This window comes from Lagopus muta, chromosome 7, assembly GCF_023343835.1.
Source record: "Lagopus muta isolate bLagMut1 chromosome 7, bLagMut1 primary, whole genome shotgun sequence".
Lineage (NCBI taxonomy): Eukaryota > Metazoa > Chordata > Aves > Galliformes > Phasianidae > Lagopus > Lagopus muta.
In genome coordinates, this window is record NC_064439.1 from 32004508 (window position 1) to 32028484 (window position 23977).

At 35.2% G+C, this 23977-nt stretch overlaps 1 protein-coding gene across 1 annotated transcript in view; it reads right to left on the bottom strand.

Annotated features, from left to right (window-relative positions):
- SKAP2 (src kinase associated phosphoprotein 2) overlaps positions 1 to 23977 on the bottom strand; it is a 108990-nt gene that overhangs the window by 69654 nt on the left and 15359 nt on the right. The window contains exon 4 of the mRNA XM_048950839.1: positions 17642 to 17746. Within this exon, the coding sequence (XP_048806796.1) occupies positions 17642 to 17746 (105 nt within the window). The remainder of the gene's footprint in view (positions 1 to 17641; positions 17747 to 23977) is intronic.

A 23977-nucleotide genomic window follows, 5' to 3' on the forward strand; every position in this document is an offset into this window, starting at 1 on the left:
TGTATATTTCCTCAATCCAAAAACAGCACATATAAAAAAATTAAGTTCTGAAATATTTTATTTCTGCTTTTAATTATTTCAAATTAAGTGCCTATGAGTTTAAGAACTGAAGTACAATAAACTATAGAAAATATGTTCAAGATACTTTCAAACATTACATTTCTAATTAAATTAGTAGCTGAACAATACACGTGGATTTTTCTTTTTTGTTGTTCCAAATGCCCACTCAATTAAAAAGTCCCAGCATCCCTGAAAACTGACTTCTACACGACTAGCTGAGATACTGGTAAATGCAGTGAAAGATGGCAGATGGTCATTGTGGCTGTTCTCTTAAATGTAATGCATCACCTTCATCCAAAATGAAGTTCACATTCATCCCCAAAATCAAACCTCCTGTTCAAACAAGCAAATATATCTTTTTCTAAAATCAAATAAGTATATCTTGGTGTCAGTGAAATGTAAGAGTTCAATACATTAATATTTATAATGCAATGCATGAATGCAAGTTAAATTAATTCTTTAAGTTAAAAAAAAAAAAAAGACATTACCCATTTGCATTTCAACAAGTGAAACTTTTCTATCTATTTGACAGAGACAAGACTATAAAAGGTCTCAAGTTTCTCCAATAAAACTGGAAATTACATCTCAATATTTCGTCAGAGATTAAAAACAGGATTTTAGATGAATTATCTGATACAAAGATGGAAGTGAGGGTGCTGCTTCAAGATCTACAGAAGTAGAGCACTTTAAGACAATTAAATGATTTCCCTGCAGGCAATGTCTTTTCAATCCAAGCTAATGACATCATTTAAGGAGGATGGTCCATTTAACTGAAAGGATCTTTTACAAGGCAGACAGACAGAAGGCAATCCGGGAATGTTTTCAAGGACTTCCCATATTTCAGAATTATAATGGTGAAATGCCTACATCAAAATCTTAAGCTCAAACATTAATCAACAAAATGAAAGACTAATTTTATAAGAAAAATGTAATAAAACTCATTTTAAAAAGTTTTCCCTTCATTATTTTTTCCTCTAAAGGAACCAATTCTCTCCTAATGGTAATTATGCCGCTTTGGAGTAATGATAACACTCAGGCAGTTCAGTTTTAGGCTGCTGTTTTTAAAGTGAAGCCAAATCACTTCTATCATTTGGAAGTTGAAGAGCAACTTTCATAAACTTTTCCAGCAGTTTATTAAAGTTAGCTGTGATCATCCAGATAGAAAGATTACATTCTACCACCTCCAGAACCCACTTTACCTTTGGTTTGGTCTGGATACCCACCTTTCAATTGCAATTTTTAATTTTTTTTTTTTAATGTATTAATTTTTTAAAACTGGGGGGGAGGAAGGGAAGGATGGAGGAGAAGAAAGACCTCCCTCAAATTAACCAGGAAGGGAAAACTCAGTTTTATTAACTGTATCAGTAGTATAATTCACTGCCACAGCTCTTAGGAAGTTTTGGGAGGGTGATGCTTCAACTTGTACTAACTACATGATTTTTCTGATTCTGAAAACCTGAGCAGAATGCTGCTGGTTTTTGTTTTTGTTTTGTTTTGTTTTTAAACAGTTAAAGGAATAGCAATGTTTTCTTATAAAAATATTACTAAAATTAAGGCGTTATACAAAACTTCAAACATCTCTAGTAGTTCAGAAGAATGCATCAGCTTAAACACAACCCACGAGAGCCTCTTTACCATTTACCATAACACTCAAAGCCATGGAAGTTGTATACACGTTTGCATGACATCTGTTAATAAATGATGTGGTTCTGAGGATGGAAAAAAAAGTTTACCCTGTGTCCCTTTAATATCCATTTCAAATTGTCAAAAACTCAGAAAGCTGGAAAGCATGACACATAATGAAGAGATCTTACCATGTAAGCAGGAGCTAGAAAACAGAGTGAGTCCTGGCTCTAAACCAGATTCCTTTTGCAATCTTGGACAAGTCAGCACTACTTTGCTTCCACTGCTCTTCATCATGAAATAGAAGCAGTATTCACTTATTTCCAGAAATGCTATGACACATTGTTGGTTTCATTATGTCACACACACACACACACACACACACACAAAAAGCGAGGAAAAGCCTTTTGTTGTTGGTGGGGTTTTTTTGTTGTTGTTGTTGTTGTTTTTTCCCTTTAGTCTGCTGATTCCTCCCTCCTCCTGCAGACCCCCACCACCATCACATTCCCAAAGTAACAGAAGCAGTTTGAGGGAGAGAGAAGAGCCAGGAGGAAGGTTACAGCATGTAAACTGGGATGTCGCATACATATGCATTTCACAGAAAACTGCATACTTTTTCCTGTGGTACCTATAGTACAGAGCAGCTTGACAGGAAAAAGACTGAGGAAAACATCACAACAGAAGATTCTTACTGTAAAAAGATGATCCTTATTACCTAAATCAAATTATTTCCCAAGAAAATCTTTATTTCTAATAGCACTGCTTCCTTCTCTTCTCCTCCTTCTCCTTTTTTAATATAAAATCCTGTTAGGTGTAAATGGTGTTATCCAACGCATACATACAGCGCATTCTAAACTGTGGTAAGGACAGATGTCAAACCAAAGATTTTCCTCAGTTTGAACACGCACTTTTTGAATTCTCACTTTCTCTCAAAGAACAACTATAGGAAGTAGGCTTAGTTTAAGAACTTATTTACATAATCAAGCTTTTGTCACTCTATATCTCTCTTTCCATTAGGAACTTGGAGATGGTGATGACAAAAGAAAACAAGTAATTGAGCATAAACAATTTTTACCAACTCCAAGAGAGTAAGATTCATTCCCTATGTATAAATTCATACCAGAGCTACAGTAAATAATTCTTTGAAGGACTATTTCTTGCTTTCCTTTCCTAAATTCACACTCTTGGTTTGTGGCTTTTCTTATCTGTTTGCTTTTTAATTTATTGCCATGAATAATGAATTACGAAGTCTATGCATGTTCTGATCTTTGCAGAACACTACAACACTTAACACACTAGAAAAGAGCCCCAGAATCTGGAAATCTCCAGAATCTATCTTCCATCTCTGCATCTCAAAATCTTATCTTACAGGTTAACGTACAACAGCACATGTTTACTGTAGGACACTGTTAAGAAAGCTCTCACAGTTGGCTGTGTCCAGTAATCAAGAACTATACTGAATAGTAAAGCCTAGATATAGTAACATGGAAATAGTAACAAGTAAACAAGTAAAATTCTGCGAAGAATAATACCATCTCATTCCTAACCATCTGGACTTTACCTGAGTTGACAGTTACACTTCTTATTCTAGATTGCTTTGACAGATTTAATTTCAATTTCTGCTACACATCTCCTGTAGAACCCAGATACGCAAGTATACTACTGCAGGACCTGCTTAGAAACTTTTTCTCTCACTTCTTTCTTTTACCCAGATTGGGTTTTCTAAGGCATGGACTAATTCAAAGTAAGTACACAGAGTCTAGGATTCTAAAGCTGCTTTGATCCAATGAAAATACCTACAGCTAAATCTCAGTTTCAGATTGTACATAAATTGAATTCTCATAAGTAGTCAATGGATCTGCAACTACTAACAGTACTGTATGAGAATAAAAATCTGATCATCCTAAGGATTGGTTCCTGTATTTGCATAGCTACAAAAGCTATGCTAACAGACTGTCAAGACTTTCTTGCATTAACCAGCAGTTCTCTAAGAATATACTCTGACAACAAATTCTTGAAAAACACCTGGCAGGACAGTTAGAGAGCATTATGTGGATGCCACTCAGAGACATGGAAGTCCTAAAGGACAGAACTCCAGGATCAACTTCTTTGTCCATTAGCTATAGCAGTATGTGTCTTTGTATAACTACCAAAGTTCTTTATTGTAAGATTAGAAGCATATTGAAAAAAAATAAAAGGACCAATTACTCTGCTACTTGTTTGTAAAAGCATTTTATTTAATCGTCTGTGTATTAGCCAAGAACACATACTGGCTGAAGAAGTCATTTCTGAGTGTGGAAGGGAAATACAAAGTTAACTTCGTTTCTGAACAAAGTTAGCTTCTTCATCTGTAAGACCATTCTAACACTAGTGTATTAGTATTCTATTCTAATAATTGTGTATTAGTCATGAGGGCTAGATAACTAACTCTTAGTCTCAAAGGATTTATTAAGAATTACAGGAGGATCATCAGTGCAAGCGTCAAACCAAAAGGACAAATTATGGTTTCATCTGTACAGCAGTGAGAACCCAAATAACTAGTTAAATTGCAACCACACCCTCCCATATTGTAATGCTTATCTTCAAAAAGCATTGTTCTGCTTTCATTCTTAAGAGGCAATGAAGAAATAATAAAAAAGCACTCCTATTCTACTATTCAATTTATTTGTCAGTTTTTGAGATGATGATCACTGTTTTAGCTCTGTTTCATATATACAGTAACAACTTTTGGGATTTTTAAACATTTTGATGCTGTGTATTTGCTTCTTATATGGTATTTTCACCTTCTCGTTTTCTATTCATGATCTTTCTTCACTAAAGGTAATTTTTAATTTAATATCTGATTTGCAACTAACTGCAGACATACTGAAGAAATTCTCCACCTGAAGTACCTGAGGAGAAGACACTAATTATAGAATGTGGAAATGGAGAATCACAGAACTTAAGGACTGGCCTCAAGATTTAATTGAGGGTTAGATACCCAAAGCACTTTTCAAAACATAGCAAGCAGCTATTTGCTAACTACACTGCATGGCGCTGTACACTGTACATTGTTATTATTCCCCTAAAAAGGAAAACAAAAAACACACAGAACTCCCCCATAATGGCTGTTTCCAAAGGACAAAGGCAATTAACATGAAAATAAAAAAAAAAATCCAATGACAGTGTATCAGAGTGGCAAGGGAATTCAAAGATGCCATACACATTAAGTGATATTTCCTAAATTAGGTCTTAAAAACAAGAATTGTGGATTCCTCTGAACTGTTCAAATTTAAATTTGAAAAACTCCAGGTTTAAATTATCCAGGGAGGAAACTGGATTAATTTAATTGTGCAATCTATACATTTCTAAGAGTAGAAATCCTTCTAGACATTACCTTGTAAAAGGAAAAAAAAAATGCTTCTAATACAGGCAGTGGTGTAGCCACGCTGCCTTCAGTCTTCATATGTTTGGTGTTCCGCACATTTTAAAATATGCATTTACTTCTGCCAATCTGGAGCTAAACTTTATACATACACTTAACATAACTTGAGATGCTTCTAGAGAAGATTTTTTTAATAATTATTTATTTACACTATGGCTACATTCATACAAAAGCCAGTCACCCAATATCTCAATGATTGTTACTGAAACTGAAAGCCTAATTAGCAAGATGAGGGCAATAACCCCAGCATTCTGGCCCACCTCCAATTTGAATAATTGCATCTACCTATGCAAAAAAAAACCCTTGTCAGTTCAATTAGGTAATATATTCCTCATATCCTGCTCTTAAATTGCTGGATATTGTTTAGAGTGCAATTGCAAAAGCTACTGCATTCTGCCATGGATATAGCTGCATTTTCGTAATAGCTATATGACAATTCCTACATATTTTAGTGATGCATTCAAAAATCCTACTGCTTATAAAAGCTCTCTGTATTTATTTTATTTTAAAGCTAATTCATTATGAATATATTACTGAAAAAAGTGTAACATTGGAGTAGAACACAGGCAACACCTTAACAGGTATCAAGGTACTAAAATTAGGTCCTCAAGGTGTAAGATTCTCCTTGGCAATTCAGCCACATAAGCAGCCACCTCACCACACTGCCGTAGCTCTGAACATCAGATTTAGACCTCTCCCTGCATTCTGCCAAATCTTTCCAGTACGTTAAAACACTCCCCCAAAAAATTTACATTATGCATCCATCAAATTTACCAGAAAGAGAAAGAAGCCACCAGTCAAGCCCTTCCAGAGCCTCCAGAACAACACTGGCACTTATTCCTACCTCTTGTTCAGCTGCATGCACACCCCATAGACTTGTTCCCCAGGTTGTCCAATGTTTCCCCTTTACCTCTTTCACTTTCTTTCATCCCTCTTTCTCCACCCCTAAAAATCTCAAAGAAAATTACATTTTGTATAGTGATTTAAAATAATCTAAAAAGAACTGCTGATGGAAAAAAAAGAATTTAAGACTTTGGTATTTTAACGTTTACCTAGAGGGACATCTGGGGTTTATTATTGTCTCACCGTTATCAGATTGCTTTCTTCTTTCCTCTTAGCTTCAGATTGCCGCCAAAAAGGTTATTAGTAAGTGAACTCCTAGATGCTTATGTTAGCCATGCCCAGTCTTTTTACTCCGTACTCTTGCTTTAATCCTCCCTTGCCCTTAAAAGATACAGTTTTAAGAGACTATAAAACCTACATTTAAATGGTACTTCTCATTGCTTTTAGTTACAAAAGGTAAAAGACATCTTTTATTTAGGAAAATGCACAAGCAGATATTTGCATCAAAAATTCACATTAGCATTAGCTGTACTATTTCATGCAGCATTTCAGCAACCGCATCAGCAATTTATTGCTCCACTATGGCACTACAGAAACTTCCACAATAAAACACTGGCCAGGAGCGAAAAGAGCTGTAAAGCCATAAAAAAAAAAAAGTTAGCTTTTTTCTTGCCCTGCCCTCCTAGGACTGTAAATCTCAGGCTTTCTTTTTCCTAAATTGTCTTAAGGATTACCAGTGTTATAAATACCTTCGCCTTCCCCTGACTAGACACATTTTTTTCTGTAGATTCACTTCCTGTAGGAAATGTTACATTGAGAAGTACACGCACACAGAATATTAAAATTGCAATCACTGCTACGCTTCTGTTAATACGTTTAAAAACACACCAAAAACAGGACAGCTTTCACTCTTATCACCACCTTCTGTAAAAGGAATGTCACTCTTGCGTGGGAGATGGTTTTATATATATATATATCTCTCTCTCTCTCTCTCCAAGAAGCCATTTCAAAATACAGTAGAAAATAATTTCCACTAAGTAGATCTGCTGGGGAAAAAGCTGCACATGCCAATGATTAAACCTAAGTGTGCATCTGTCTTTTAAATATGCATAGTAGCAATAGCTTAAATGCAGGAGTTCAAATTGTGGACTGTCTTGCTGCATATACAGATTTGTATCAGGCAGTACTAAATTAAGAAGTATACAAAAGACAAAGGAAAAATTGGTTGTAAACTCTTCTGCATTGCAAAGATTCCTTTTGTCTGTCAATCAACAGGGAAGTATTATTCCACCATCACAAAAGGAAAACCTTTGGAGGCAGTATAGGTCTGTGTGTTGTGCAAATGTGCAGTTGCTAAGAAGCAAATATGCTCCTCTTCTAATCAAATAGCCCAGCTCAGCAATGCTGCTGGCTTGGGGCAAGAAGCAAATTCCACCAGCCACAAACTTAGAAACAGTCTTGAATTATTTGTTGCTGACCGCTGGCTGAACCCTGTCCTGATGAGCACCATCACCATTAGCCACTTCTCAGTGTATTCCATCAACCGATGGCAATAGCAGCATGCTGCAGTTCAGGCTACAAGAAATTGATCAAACAGCGTAATGAGACTATTTCTTCATGGAGGTTATTTTAAATGAATATAAATATTTTCTTTCTACATAATTTGCCACAAAAGGTCACTGAACTCCCTGCGATTCTAAAGAAAAATGCTGTAGTATCCCCTTTATATATTTGAGTTAGGATATCGCCAACAAACAATTCTGGGCATTTCTGATGATCGTGTAAATCTTAATGAGGTGGCATCCCAGCCAATTGATTAGCGGCAGCATTTTATCTTTGGATTTGCAGTTATGAACAAAAAGAAGGTTTGAAGCTATTTTTGAAATTCACGATATACCAGTCCCCTTAAAATCGTGCACGAGAGAACACACTTTGCAAAGCTAAAGACTTACACTTCTGCTATTATAATAGATCATGCATATTTAGCTATACTTGCCATCATTGCTTTATAGCTGTCGCTGAAGACTCTTTCAACTGAACTCGTATGTTAAAAATACCCACTTTGCATCAGAGTCGGGTTACTGATAAGGAGACCCATGCTCAGACCCCTTGCCTTTCCTCTTTTTCGTTAAAAGCCAACTGTGAAGAGATACTGAGAGATCCTTGGAATTTAGTTTAAATCAACTGCTATAAAAATCTCACCAAGGCCTTCTTTGTCCTTTTAAGATTTTTAGCCCTATCATTTCCAGTACTGGGCAATTTCTCCAGTGCCGGGAAATAACAATAATATTGATTTAAAGAAAAATTGAATTGTATTTTATTAACACAGACATTAGGGTAATACTACAACTATGATAAACAAATAACACTTGCTATTTTTCTACTTTTAGGGTTAATAATATTTTTATATTCCAACAGGCCACTAAACACAACTGTTCATGTCTGAGAGTCCACAAGGTTACCTTGAACAATTTTAAGATAGTTCCCAAAAATTCAAGAAGTATTCTACAAAAAATCAGATTTCCTACCAAAGATGACTACAATTCATTTATCTGAGACATGGCAGTTGACATGGCTAAAGTAAAAACATTCTCAAATGAAATGAAAGAATTTTAAAAAGCAGTTAGTCTCGTCCTAATAGGAGTATATATAGCAGAGAACACTTTGGATTTTATTTTTAATTTCATCCAAAATATTCAAAGCTTGTTTGTTTGTTTTAAGTAAATAAAGGCACGTTATCTGAAATGCTATTTTCGTATTGTGCCAGAGTATTTAGGGTTTGTATGCATATATACGAACAAAGAATAAAAAGTAAATTAAACAACGAATAACAACAACAAAATAAATTAATCAAGATGATTCTCTTCCCGCCTCATTTGCCCATTCAAACACTATTTACTGAGCACTGTCTTCTTACTCATCATACTGTATGGCAGTGAAACACTTCTAAGACTTGAATAGAAAAAACTCAGATGTGTTTGTTCTGCTGAGCAATCAATTTCTAGAGGTTTATATTTCGTAATAAAATATATACATATAAAATCTTAAAAAGAGACTTGGTTGGTTAAGTCTTCCAAAACATAAGGCCTGTCACTTATGTCACACAGACCCATTAAAATAGAGTCTCTTATATTAGAATTCTAATAGTTCATCCATAATTTCTTTAAAAAGTAAAAGCTCCCAAGAAAGAAAAAAGAGAAAATTCCATCTAACTGTTGAAGCTCTCTACAATAAACAAAAATAAAGAAAAAAGAAAAAAAAAAAAAAAAAGAAAAACCAAACATCAGCAGCTCTGTACAAACTTCAACAAAAAACAATATTCACTATAGGAAAAAAAAAAAAAAAAAAGAAAAAAAAAAAAAAAAAAATCAACATCCACTAGCAAAAGACATCTCCTCAACTGAGTTCAATTTGACAAAAATCAGTGGAAACAGCTAAGAAGCCAGTACAACTTCTAGTGCCAAGTAGCCAGATGGCACTGCTGGAAAAATTATATCTACAGACTGGCAGCTTGATCCCATGATTATTGCCCACGGGAGGAGGAAGAGGGAAACAAGGGGTATTTCAGTGTGATGGACTAAATCAATTATCACCAGCTCACTATGGCATTTTCACATTATTTTTATACCAAATTCTAAATATCATTCAAACAAATGAGGACACTGGAAGATTCCAGAGATCTGAGAGAGAAGAAAAATGTATGCCACATATTAAAAAAGCAGTGCATACTAAAGCGTGCCTCCACCAGCTGCATGGCAAAATCCCTAATACTGCCAAACAAAAATTTGCAGATGCTTGTGGTTAATAAGTAAAGACAAAATGTTTTTATTTTGCAGGACTTATTTACCACTTTATAACCCAAATCTGCGTATACAGATTACAGAAGAAATCTCTGCATTTGTCAGCATTATGACTACATTCTTTTGTGTGTTTTTAACTCCTAACTCACAGGTGTACAACACAAATACAGAATAACCACTTTGCTAAAATATACCAAAAATCTTCGATCAAAGTTGGTCATAATCTCACCAATTCTTTTCCTATTAAAATATAGTACTCAATTCAGTTTCTAAAGAAGCCACTGAGGGGAGAAAAAGCACCCCGTTCTTAATTTCACGTAAAGACAATTATTTAACCCTACCTCTCTCAGAAATACAAACTCAAATTGCTGAGCACAAAATAGATAGAATTGTAAAAAGCAATTTTTTTTTTAGTTATTTGTTCTTTTGGTGTTTTTTGGGGGGGAGGAGAGGGGCTGTTTGTTTGTTTTGGAGGGGGAATGGTTTGTTCATTTGATTTGTTTTTTAGTTTTAATTCAATGACATCATTTCCATTCATTTTTTCTCAGGCAACTGTAATATTAAGGTCCATGTCCCCATGTTCTGTACCTGTTCTTGGGAAGGAACAATTCACCTGTTATCTATCAAGGAAGACTTGGGCCACCATTACTTAACTTGTCTCCAAATCCTCATTTTATAGCACACTACAAACATCCTTCTGGGGCCAATCATATGCATTCCACATTTATCATTCCCCTTGCCTCTTCAATACAAGGTGGCAAGGCACAATGGCAGATACGTGAGGCACATAAATTAATTGCATTGTTGAATATGCATTGTGAATATTTTACATATTACCAATATATACAGAAATATAAAATTTGGCTGCTGAAGAACAGGAAAAAAGTGTTTTCTACAAAGATGAGATACCTCTGGAAAGTTAGTATCAGACTATGATGTAGTTCGCATTAAATAAGTAACATGCATTCAGATAGGAAGAGGCCATGAAAATCTTTTTTAGACCAGAAAAGGTTTTAGCCCATTTCACAGTACAATATCACTTATAACTCCTTGCACAAAATGAGTCCCAAAGAATTTTTGTCAATATAAATAGCAGCAAAGACAAGAGTTAACATCCATGTGATAATACCTTTCCTTGTTGTGACAGCAGTGAACAGGTTTTGAATAACGTTAATTAAGAAACAGTAGTAATAATTTTAGCTTGGAGGGAAGTCAACATTCAATATTTTGATCTCGTACTCTACTCTTAATCTCACTCTCGGAAGTAATTCAAGTGAATATCTACATAGAATTTCAGAGCAGACTATCAAACCAAAGATGCTGTCTAGTGACAAACGTCTGCAGGAAGTAAAGCTCCTGCCGCAATTTTTTAAGCGGTGAACAATGTCTACAAGTCATTTTTTTAGAATAGCAATAATGAACTTGTCTGCACTGTGGGTATCATAAAGATTTCATCTGTAACATTTTGGTTGTTTTTTTTTTTTTCCACACAGCACTTTAATAAGCTTCTTAATGACATAGATTTTACTTTTCCATTCAAATTTAATCTCAAAATTTATAAATGTTAAACCATTACAACATCCTTCTTTCATAAAAAGAAACAAACACAAGTCCATTACATTAATGGCTGGATTGCATGATACTTGAGAGTTAACAGGTTCTTTTTCTTCTTGCTTAAGCTCTATGAATGTACTTTGCACCTCCACTGAAAGCGCTCATCAGTTAAAGCACAAAAAAGATAAATGTGGGGAAAATCTTTTACTTAGTGTTGTTAAACACTTTCATGCATACACTGAATTAAATACAGGCACAAATTCCCAACAGTCAATTCTGTGGAAAAGCCTGAACTAAATGATACTGTGTAGTGTGTGCTGAAGGCTGACCCATCACCCTGACTTACTTGGTAGATACACACACACAAAAAAAAAAAAAAAAAAAAGAAAGAAAAAAGCCTCTTACCTACAAACTCAGCAACAACAACGTGTTGCACTTGCTTGGGTACTGGATAATCACCCATCTCAAGGTGCCACTGAGATCCTATGAAGCAGCACTCTCATTTAACTCATCTCCCTGGTTCTGTGAGTAATGGAGTAAGGAGCAGAATGAAAGCTGACTTACCGCTATTTCTTAACAGGAAGAATGAGGAATTAAAAGGAAATCAGAAAGTAGAAGTGTCTATAGCTAAGGAAAGTGTTAATAAGTTCCTAAGCCCGTAATTGAACATCCTATCCCATATAAAGGAAGCTGAAGGAAAAGCTTCTCTCTTCCTTTTTATTTCAGCTACTCATGATGTAAAAGAACAGACCTTGAAAAGCATTAGCCAAACTAAATGGGAAAAAAAAAATCTAGTGCACATCAGCTTTCTGTTCTTTTTTACAATAGCTAGATATCTTGAACAAATCTATGATATAATATGAAAAAGAATGGGTCAAACAAGTTATTGTTTTTATCGTGGATATTGTCCTGTCCAGTGGTGCCGCATACATGGCTGTTTTGTTATTGCTCAGTCACTGAAGCAACATAGATGAAATAAAATGAGCAACAAACCATGTCATTTCTCCCACGGGAGAAAGGTAAATGTTAAAAGAACACAGGGGTTTATTGTTTAATAGGAAGTTTTTCATCATGATAATTAGAAGTTCAACCATTTTAGTATCATCAATTTGTACACACTGTTAACCTACACGGTATCATTTTTAACTTTACCATTGACTTTAACAGGGCCAGAAGTGCACCTGAAACTTATGTTTCCTTAGAGAAATTAATCTCTTTTGTTCTATGCAAATTGCTTAAACAAAAATTAATCAGATTAACTTTCCATATTTCAAATGCTTTAAAAAAAAAATCTTTCTTTTCAAAATAAGTAATTACTGCAATATTTGCTGCTATGGATCCTGTAAACAAACAAACAAGCAGTTCAGTTGCTTGACTTTTTCAGCAGCAGTTAATTTTGGAGAGGTACAGAGCCTCTTTTCAGTCTTTGAATACATACATTACAAAAGGAAAAGAAAGGAAAGAAACCACTGTGTGTCCTTTATGGACAAAAGGGAGTAAAAGGGAGTAAAATAGTGTGATATGAAGCATTTAGGACACGTATCTGCTAATAGCAAGTGCAGTGCTGCACTGGGACAAAGTGCCTGGGAAAGACAGTGAAGTTGCAGTATTAGAGATTTTTTAGGAAAGATGAGACGGGTGACTGCCAAAAATCATTTCAGGCACAATAAGGATAATATATTTGCTTGACTACAACGTCTCTCCTGTCCAACAAGGAGCTGAACTTCTTTACATCTTTTGACTATTATTTCAACACTCTCTTCGATAAATAGATGTGAACCTGGGAATTTATACACACCTGTTCCCACATGTATCCCATTTAACTTGGGAAGGGAGATTAAAAGAAGAGATTTGGATTTCAATCTAAGCTGAGTTTGCAAAATATTCTTCATGTTTCAGGCTGTTCTTTAGTACACTTTGCTTTTCACTGTGATTCCATCAACCTGCAAAGATTTTACTCTGGATGACAAGGTTCAAAACGTTCCTACGTAGAAAACACTGAAGGCTGCAGATTTACAAATCGTCCATAAGTGTCTCAGCCTACCTAATCCCCTGACATTCTCACTCCATTTAAGAATTTTCTACTAAAAAAGCGTATTTTATTCATACGCTATAGTCAAATAGGATAATTTGAAGACCATACAAGTCCTCAGATACATTTTTAGTACTTCCTTCATCTTCACATGCTCAAGGCAACATTTCTAGATTACCCATAGAAAAGAAAGTGACCTAAATTATTTTAATAGCATTCACTATGATCTTTTTAAATCCAGTAATTACTAAATCACACTCCCTGCAGAGCTAACCAGACATATCTTCTTCATAAGTGGTAGGTTCACTCACAAGTTCACTCACAATAGTTACAATAATGACAAAAGTTGTATTCCTTAATAGTAAAGGCATTGCCTAGCATAGAATCAAGTTTCTATACCACCAACCAAAGGTTTTAGAGTAAAAAAAAAAAAAAAAAAAAAAAAAAAAAAAAAAAAAACCACAATGGGCATCATAAAAGATGGTTATACTGTTAAAGTCTAAGAAAGTTTCAGTATGGCGTTAAACCTAGATTTCACATCAACGTAAGGAACCTGAAAATTAAATAAAAGACAGTAACATTTTCCCCATTAATATGACAACTTCATTATTAATTAACCCTCAACTGAAAATAAGTTTGCCAGCAACTTTCAATAAAGTCTTCCTTTTTCACCTTTTATGTATTTCAGCATGCTTTGCTTTCTAATGAACCTAGAGATGTATTTTCCATTACTTACGTTCTTTAACATACAGATGGAAAAGGAGTAAGAAATTACAAGGCATAACATTGTAATACAATGTACTATACAAAAACCTGTCGTTTAAGTTGCAAGAAACCTAGCCATCAATAAGTGAAAAAAGACACCACTCAAAAATCAATTATGTTGAGTCTTTTGTATAGAGAAGTAGTACACCTTTCAGGCAACTGGTATTAATGAGCAGACATAGCTATAGAATCTCCATCTGTTTTTCTGACAAAGCTGTGACTACTCCAGTCTCTCATTGAAATTCCATTAATCTGGTGCACCAAGGACCAATGTGAAAATCAAAACTCCATCTAACCCTTTATCAGCTCACAATAACCTACAAGTGAACTCTGCCTGTTAGCATACAGCAAGTTATGATTTTGCTATCAATCAGGCTGTTAGCCAATAAAAAAAAAAAAATCAAGTTAAGAACTGAGTGCCTGGCAGTGCTGTTTTGTTTTGTCTGTCTTGGGTTTGGGTTTGTTATTTTATTTGGGGTTTTGTTGTGCTTTATCCCTCTTCCAATTTCTGTAGGGTGTCTGGACATGTAAGCCTATGCATCATTCTCCTTCGTTGTGATTTAATTGCTGCCAGCAATCAAGTCAAAGCATCACTGAAGTGTGCTTGAATTTCATTAGAAGATATAACTTATGCTACTTTCCTACAGTACCTAATAAACCATAAAGAAACCAAAACACATATGGCTTGAGGGAATAACTGGAAAATTAGGTGGCCATTTGGGAACGGAGTGAACTTTTGAACCAGAGGAACAGAGAAAAAGAAATATTAAAAGGAAAGACAGACTTAGAATGCACACAGAGACGTGTGGGTTTGACCTTTTCAGTACCTAGAAAATTACATTAGCATTATGAAAAATACATATCATGTTTAGAGTTTATAATCCATCAAAGTTTAGATACTTTGTTAGTGCCTACCATAAGGTAAAAGTCAAAAGGACAACATAACAATCGGATTTGACAAAAGGCCTTTAGGTGACCTGTGCTAATTTAGTTATCCCATACTTATTGTTAAATGGATTATCTCTTGTGTAATTAATACACCATTAGACAAAGGTCACACAAAAACTCCGGGATTTTACAATGACTATAATGTACACGTAATACACTAATTCTTTATCTGTTACCAAGCGGGTGCCTTCACAAATTATATTTTGACAGTAACACGGCAAAGCCAAGCAGCAGTGCTTTCAGAAGTCAGACAAATCTTGAAGTCTTGAATTCAAGTATATAAAGGTAAATATATACATATATATACATTTTTGTTTTTCAAACAGCAAACATGCTTCAAAGGTTTATATAAAATAATACAAACACACTCAAATAAAGAATGCTTCTCCATTTGATTACCTACAGTTATGCCCCTCTGTTAATGCTGAGAGCCTTGATTCTATGCAAATGAGGTTTTACACCTATGCACAGCCCTGCTGAACTAAACTGGTAACTGCATCAGACCAAGTGTCTACTCTATGGATCCAGCTGCTTCACTAGGCTTAAATATTGAGCACTAAGAGACTGCTAAAAAATAAAAATTAACTACTAAGCTTCAACAAACCCAATCATGCCTATGAAAACTGAAACAAATTGCACCTCAGAGGATCAATTCACCTCTTATAAGATTCTCTTAACATGGATTTTCATACACAGTCTATGAGGCTATGTTTTAATGGTAGTCTATATATGTTAAAATCAAAACGCTCAAAATGGCACACTGGACATTCAAAGAGGAAGAAAATTCCTAATTAAATGTAAGTATTCGCAGACAAAATTTGCCACGTTTCCCTCATTCTGAGCTTCCACTAGGTAACCAAGGAGAATTTCTCCGAAAATGTAGAGGGAACAATGAGGTAACATCACCTTAAATGTAACCCACCATGTTTCCAGCCAAAATGTTAACGAATAGAATAAGCAAAGATACTGACGGGCGGATACCAGACCTAGTCTCATAATCACAGCTTCCAGAATGAACTAAAAATTAATTATTCATCTGTACAAAATCGTATAGTAATTTATATACTCTGGTATCAGCATTCTTCAGCTATTCATTTAGTTTTATGAACGTTATCACTTTTTTCTTGATTAACTTGTTTTGAAACAAATATATAATCATATCTCCTATTAAACAGTCATACAATTTTGTCAGAAACCCTTTATGCAATCAGTACCATGTTATTAAGTTACAATTAGAAATAATGTTGAGATTATGTTTGTAAGCAAAAATAAATAAATGGAAAGTTGCATTCATCTGTAGTTTGGAAAATTAGCTTGGCTTTTCTAAAAGCCATATTCAATTTGACTGATAATTACATTTCAACAAGAAAGCAAAAAGGCTTGTTTTTACTATTTTTTTTTAGAAGGTCACATTGCTGAAATGCAACAAGCTCAATATAAAAAGAAGTGTGATTATTATTGTTACACATTTTACAGAGTTCTGAATATAAAAAAAAAAACTGTGTTATTCTGAATCAGTGGTTAGAAGGTTTATCACTTATGCATGTACTTGACTTATCCCTGTTCTGCAATAGACATAATTTTATACCTCATAAAAGCAATTTATGTTTCCAAAGGGAATAATCTGGATAACATAAAACGTGGAGTGCTATGTTGCGGGAAGCATATTTTCATTCAGCAATTGTATCTCGAGAATGAGCTGCACAATTCGATCATCATATCATGTCAGAAAACATCATTCACTAGCAGGTCTAACTTCCAGTGCCACAAATTAATATACATCGTTAATTTATTTGTACATATACTTAATTTACTGCCTTGTATTATCTATAGAAGGGTTTTAATATTATTTATACAATAAATGAACCTCAAAAATATGGACACTATGCTAAAGCGAGCTTGTTAGCTACTGAAATATTCAATCGTTCATGTCTTCAGAACAGCCACATTTAGCATTAAATTTAATGAATACAACCCAAAACAACGTGGAAAACAGCTATGGATCTTAGATTTTCCTTGTTATGCAAACTCAAATTTAAAATGTATACAACAAAAACATTCCACAAAAAGACTACCTCAATGCAAGGAAACATTGTAGGAATAATTAATTTAATATTTTATGAACCTATTCTGCATGGAGTTTGCAGAAAAATATCAATCACATAAACTGTTTCATTATTTATATGATAAATAATACAGTAAGCCATTAAGTAGCACAATAAAATTAAGCAAGAATCTGATAATGTTGAATTAACAAACAATTTGTTAGTACAAATATTCACACTGCTTTAGCCATGATCTCTCTATAAAAACATACGCATCTACAGAAGATGTTTTGTTATCAGAAAGCGTGGGTTTGAGAAAAAAAAAAAACATGCAAATTTGTGGCAGCTTCACTATGCTCTAGGACCACTAGAGAGAGCTCTTCTGTTCCTTTAAAGGTTCTTGTAAAGGTAGGAAAACTGTCCAGCTGTGATGCTTATCTGCTTATCTGATTTCCAACAGTAACATTCTCATCACGAGGCACCCAGTACACGAGTTTGTAGCAAACTGGCAAATCTAGTACATTCTAAGATAAACAGTGTCACATACCATCAGAATGTGCTTCATCCTCTTTATCACATCGGTCAGATGCTATTGAGGCACTGTCAGGAGGTGAAGAAAAGGAGCTCTCTGACTCTTCCTCATCTTCCAATTCTGAAAAGTCAAAAAAAAAAAAAAACCCACATTACTATGTAATATAGTCTGTCATGCAAACACAGAATCCAAAGGCAAGTATTTTCATTACAACTGAATAAGTGAATCTCACTGTTAAGGAGAATATTAACTATTATTTCAAAGTGCACCTTGTCACCTTGTATTTCAATGCTACTGTTCTGGAGCAACATGCTAATTGGCCAAGTGTATTTTGTTGGAGTGGTTTTCTTAAACACTGTCCTATAATGAACCTACTACCAGTGCTGCTTAGCTGACAGGGTGGAGGAAAAAGAAAAAAAAAAAAAAACACAGCAAAGAGGTAGGCAAGAGCAAACGCTGTCAGGAAGAGAAATGGGCAGTGTCAACGCAAGAACTCTTTCATTTCTAAGTGTAGAGAGGATCTGGGATATGCTGCATCTTCCTTCCAGAGGCCCGCCCAACTACTTCTGGCAACACTTTGTCCTCCTCTGCCCACTTTCCTTTTTTCTTCAACTTCTTTCTAGGGGCACTCTGCGAATGCAGTGTGTGCTGTACTCTTCCAAGGAAGCTAAAAACGGGATCACCTTCTGAGAGCACCCAGCCCAAAGGGGTGCCTTAATGCAGCACTCTAGCGATGAATTTCTCAAACAACTGAGAGCCCTACCACAACAAACAAACAAACGTTGCATTATTAGCTGAACAGCGCATGATGCTGACCAGAGTGTATTAAATATTGGGAAATAAAGAGAAATTGCTACAGTTGAGGTTCTTGTTTAATAAGACAAAATTTAATTTTATCCCCCTGAAATGCAGTGTATTTTCTGAGTTTGGTTTGTTTGCTTTCATAGCAACTAGGCAAAGAAGCAGAAGGGAAAAAAAATACTGGAAATATACGAGGAAAAAAAGTGAAAATTAAAGAGAAACCACAACCTCAACCACATGATTATTTATTTGTTTTTAAAGAAACAGCCTTGGAAAATAAGAAATATCCAATAATTAAAGCTGACACTGTCACCAAACCAAAATCATAACTCTGATGCTCCAACAGATCAAATAGCCCTCCATTTTCTTAAAAAGTATATAAGGAAAAAATTGCTTAAGCACTTCCTTTTGTTTTATTCACATGCAAAAGCTTTCCAGAGCTCTCCAGACATGCATCTCTATTCACATATTCTCTTTTGGAGCACTGTACCACACAGCTAATTTATAAACTCCCAAATAAACCCCCATCCACAGTGAAATTATTCTCTGCATCCATAGAAACCAGTTGGGCTGCCTAGCTATGGCTGAGAGTTTTATTCCTTTATTTTCTATTTAATATATAAAAATCCAGCCTATACCCTGTTCTTCACAAAAAAAACAAAACAAAAAAAAAACCAACATGTTTTCTTTCCAGAATTTTTTTTTCTTGCTTTACTGGAATTTTTGTAGCCCAAAATTGCTAAACAACAAATTGCATTTTCTTTTCATTAATTTAGTGCTTTTCTGAGCAAAGTTTCCTTTCAAGTCCCAGTGCCATACAAGTATTGCTTAGAATGTGAACCTGATTCCAAATCTATTTTTGACACAGTCTACTTCCGGTAGCACTCTGGCTCCCGTGTAAATCTGATCAAAATATTTGCATTTCATCACACCTGTCAAACCAATCAGAAGTAAATTATCTGTCTTCAAGATTCACTCCTTCATCCAAACAGAAAGCCACAGAGCGGAGAGCATGTGAACAGAACAAGATTATGCCATATTTACTACGATCATCTTTTACCCTTACATGCAAGAGACCAGCTGCCTTTAAATTGTAAACAAAGGCTTGAGGACTTTGAAGACAATGAAAAAAAGATGAGAAAGATAATCAGGACAAATATACAGATCCCATGTCATGCAGTCATATATTTAGGTACCCCAACTTTTTGTGCATCAAAAACATGGAGAACAGGTCACAGGCACTAAAAGAATCACAAGTAACCTGCAGCCACAGAGGACTAAATTAAGCCAAAAACTTCCTTTTTTTGTTTTTGTTTTAGATTAAACAGAAGTATTTTAAGTCTGTATTATGCACTGAAATGTAACCCTTCACTCATCTATCATGAGCTGCACTCGTGTTGATGGAGAGCTGACTCCACGTGCTCTGCAGCTTTAACAGGCAGTGTTTCACAGAGCTTTTGTGCTCACGTGAAACAATGACTACAGGCTATCAGCCTTGGGTTTTGGCAGTTAAAAGACACCTTAGGAGTGTATGCTATTAATACACGAGGATATTGCTCCTGACAGTTTACAGAGAGGTTCCATGCTGATTCTGTGGGGTCCTTTGCATTCCCACTCAGAGTAATCTCTGTCTTGTCTCCACATTCTAAGCCATTAAGGTGCTGCACTGCAGTTTATACCTCACCTTCCAAAGAAGGCTAGATAGAACTGCGTTTGAAACTATCAGTGCTACTCCTTAAGCAGTCAGAGGAGTCAGTGTTGAGCAGAGTTGACAAGTCGCTACTCCTCTCTTCAGGTGCCAAGTACCTAAAAATACACCCCAAAAGCACCAATAAATTAAAGAGAAGCATTCAACTTGCATTTATGTAATAGAAAACTGAACTACAAAGCAAGAATGGGCATCAGGTAAATGTATCCAATGCAATTTGCTGGCATAATTGAAAGCATTACTGCCTAATCAGACTTCTAAAAGCAAAGCATGCTCAAATGAAATGTCTATAGACTCATTAGTTGGCAGCCATTCCATTACAATCACACTTAATGTCAGTAGTGCCTTGAACTTGTGCCAATGACAACAGCATAAATTTTGCATCTCATTTCTGTGGTCATAAAATTAATGATCAGTTTAAAAATACTTCTTTGCAGAAGTTATTGCACAAAGGAATGACATGAATGTGTCCCAGTTATGTAGTTACAAGGATAGTTAAGGAGCTGATGCCCATTGATAGTTTCTTGTTTCCCCAGAATACTGTATGACTTATCTGGAACTTGAAAAAAAGTTTAACAGTAGATACCTAATAGTTACAATAAATAGTTACTTAATAGACAACTAAAATATGTACGTGAACCGATCTTATTCTCGGGATTCTGCAATTTAAACTAACCTCTTACAGGTTTGATAGTAGAATCAATATTTTATGCTATCTGTACAAAAATAAACCACATCTTTCCTTGTAAATACTACCTTTTCAGTTACAGCTCCTTAACTAATTTAGGAAACGATGTACACCAAAGGGTAAGTTATACCACATTAAGATTGTAGAACTGGGTAAAACTTCTCCTAATTGTAACAAGGGCTGCACTTCAATCTCTGTTTTCTATTTTGAAGATTTCCAACAGGTTTATTTGGTACAACCTGAATATAATGAGCAGGACCATATTGTTCCGCTTTAAAAAAAAAAAAACTCAGGAATTCATTTTCATCTGCAATAGTCTGATTACAGTGAGCCTTAAAGATACTACTTAAGCTGCTAAATCTGAGAAAAGGCAAACAGGATGCTTCAGATGCTTCAACCAATGCCTAAGAAAGACATTGTTGCTCATTAGAGGTTCTCAGATCACTAAAAACTCGTTTTATTTCTAAAGAGTTCATATAAAGTGATACAACGAAATTGCTCAACTAAAGCAACTCATGAAAACAAAGAGATGTGCAGGTCAAAACATCCTGCTTCTTGCCAATTCGCGAGCTCCCACATCACAGCAGGCTGCAACAACTGCCTTCGGTCCAGCCTTTGCTGCAATAAGAGCCTGCTGAGCAAAGGGCTCCATGATGCCACCATGCAAATAAATGCAAGGTTCTCACTTACGCAGGTTTGCACAGAAATAACTGGATAAAGTTGCTTTCAAATTGGCACAAGCCTGCTTCAGCCCCTTGATAACTGAAGCTGATTTTTAATTTAAAAATAATTTTTTTTAGGATGCTACCATCTCAACCCATAAGAACCCATCCCTGCAAGATGACTGGTGACAGCCACTCTCTCAATGTATGCTTTGCCATGCAATCTGCTTTGATACTCATTCCTGTCTTCTAGATTCTGATGCTAACAAGATAGTTTTTAATGGCTTGTTTGTTTTGTAAAGGTCAAGTAGGAATCTTCTAGCAGCTAAAAAATACTGAAACATCCTTCAGTTTGTAAGCAAATATACACCAAGCAAAAAAAGAAAAAAAAAAAAAAGAAAAGCAATATAAGCTTTACTTGTTGAGTACCCGGTACCCAGACCTTTCTGATGGTGCACACCAGGATAAGACCATTCTGTGCTGCACTGGTGGATGTTCCTTGTGCTGCTGGAAATTGCACTTGGCATGGACACTTCCCAGACAACAGCTGTGTGTAGCTGAAAGGGACAACGCGGTGACCTGCCTACTGTGAGACACTCCAGACTTCCAGGATAAAGGGATATTTGGCACATTTTTACTGCATCTGATAGTCTCTCTAGAAATACATCATGATGATCCTCAAAGGACCGCATAACAACTAAGCCATCTCTTTCCCATTTATGGTTAGCTACTAATGATGTATTTATGCTCCTGACTGAAAAACTCAACTGTGTTAAAATACAGAACTCTCATCCGCCACTGCTCTGATTACCACAAGCTACTGCATCCCTTTCTCAACCCCAAAATGACTCCTAAAACTCTGCTGCTATTTCCTGAAAAACAGTGTACAGTGTCAGAAACAGAATGATCACTTCCACACAAAACAGAAAATGCAAAGTCTCTGTATACAGATATAATACTCTATACTGTATATACTCTATATATACTATACTGTATATACTCTATACAGTATACTACTCTTTCAGGCTGCCTATCTCCCAGGAGCAGGTGTTTCAGCCTCCAGACACTCACTGTCCTGCCAGGAGCCACAAAGGCATCTGAATCATTTAAAGGCTTCCTGTAGGTGCTCCAAAATCACACGCAGAACATCACTGATGCTCTAGAGGCATAAGTTTAACTTCCATTAAAGTAAAGCAAAATGAAAATGAAAGGGTGGACCTTTATTAGACTTAAAAGCAGTAATTCAGCAAACATCAAATCACACTTTTCTGTATAAATACTGCCAAAGTCATGTGTTGCAGACCAGATATGAGTAGCACTGCAAGCTTTATGAGGGGAACTTGTTCTGTAAATTGCCATATTATGACTGGATTTGGCTAGTGCTTTTGGTGTCTCACTTCAAACAGACTGATTTTTGTGCATGTGTGTGAAAAATTATTTTAAAAATATATATTACTAAAATAAATGTAGAGAACAGATGGCAAGTGAACCTCAAACACAAGTACAGCTTCTCGGGCTCAGAATGCTTCTGCCAACATTAGCACTATTTTTAGCATAAGCTGAAAACAAGGTTCTTTTAACTAAACATTTTGGCAGCCATGGTATTGATACAATTAATCTCAAAACAGAGAAATGCCAAAAACTGTATTAACTCAGAATCTTTGACAAAGCCCAGATTTCTATATCCTTAGTGGAATATTAGTCTTATTAAGAATGAACCCAATTCCTATAAAAACTGCCTCAGTTTCCACGTTCCTTCTCACCTCTAAGATCGAGAACAGGTCATCTTGAGTGCAACTGCAGCTTTACGGTTTAGCTTAAACTGCTTAGAACAAGAGTCAAATACTTAAAATTCAAAAATATATATATGTATAAAATATATATAAATATATAATATATATATATACACACACACACACACACACACACACAGGAGTAAGAGTAAAAGAAGCTTCAAATAAGTTCCTTAACCTAAGAATAAAATACTTAACATAATAAATAGATTTGTGGAAACATTCGTGTTTTGGATACCAATACAATTGGTCATGAGAAGAAACTGAAAATACAAATCAGCATTCTGCTTAACTGTAAACTTCAACATGTGATTATTGAATTTTGTCAAATGTTATCTATTTTCCTGTGTTATTAATTTAACATCTTATATTTTCATAAGCATTCACATCCCCTAAAGAGCTTCTCTTTTTTTAGTATGTGGGTACTAAAGATGTATTTGCTAGTCTACTTAATGACCAAACAGGTGGCAACATAAAAAAAAAAAAACAAACTTTTAAGAGGATGCAAGAAAGTGCTCCATTCCATCAATTTGGTTGTAAGGAAGTAGATGCCCTTTCTGAAAGGCTGAGATTTGCAAGAGGATGATTTCAGTTTTAAGAAGCCTGGTTCTACTTACAGGCTCTTCCATTTCTACTTCTACTTTTTTAATTTTTATTTTAAACATTCTTATCTTTCTGAAGGTGAGATTCTGTATCTTA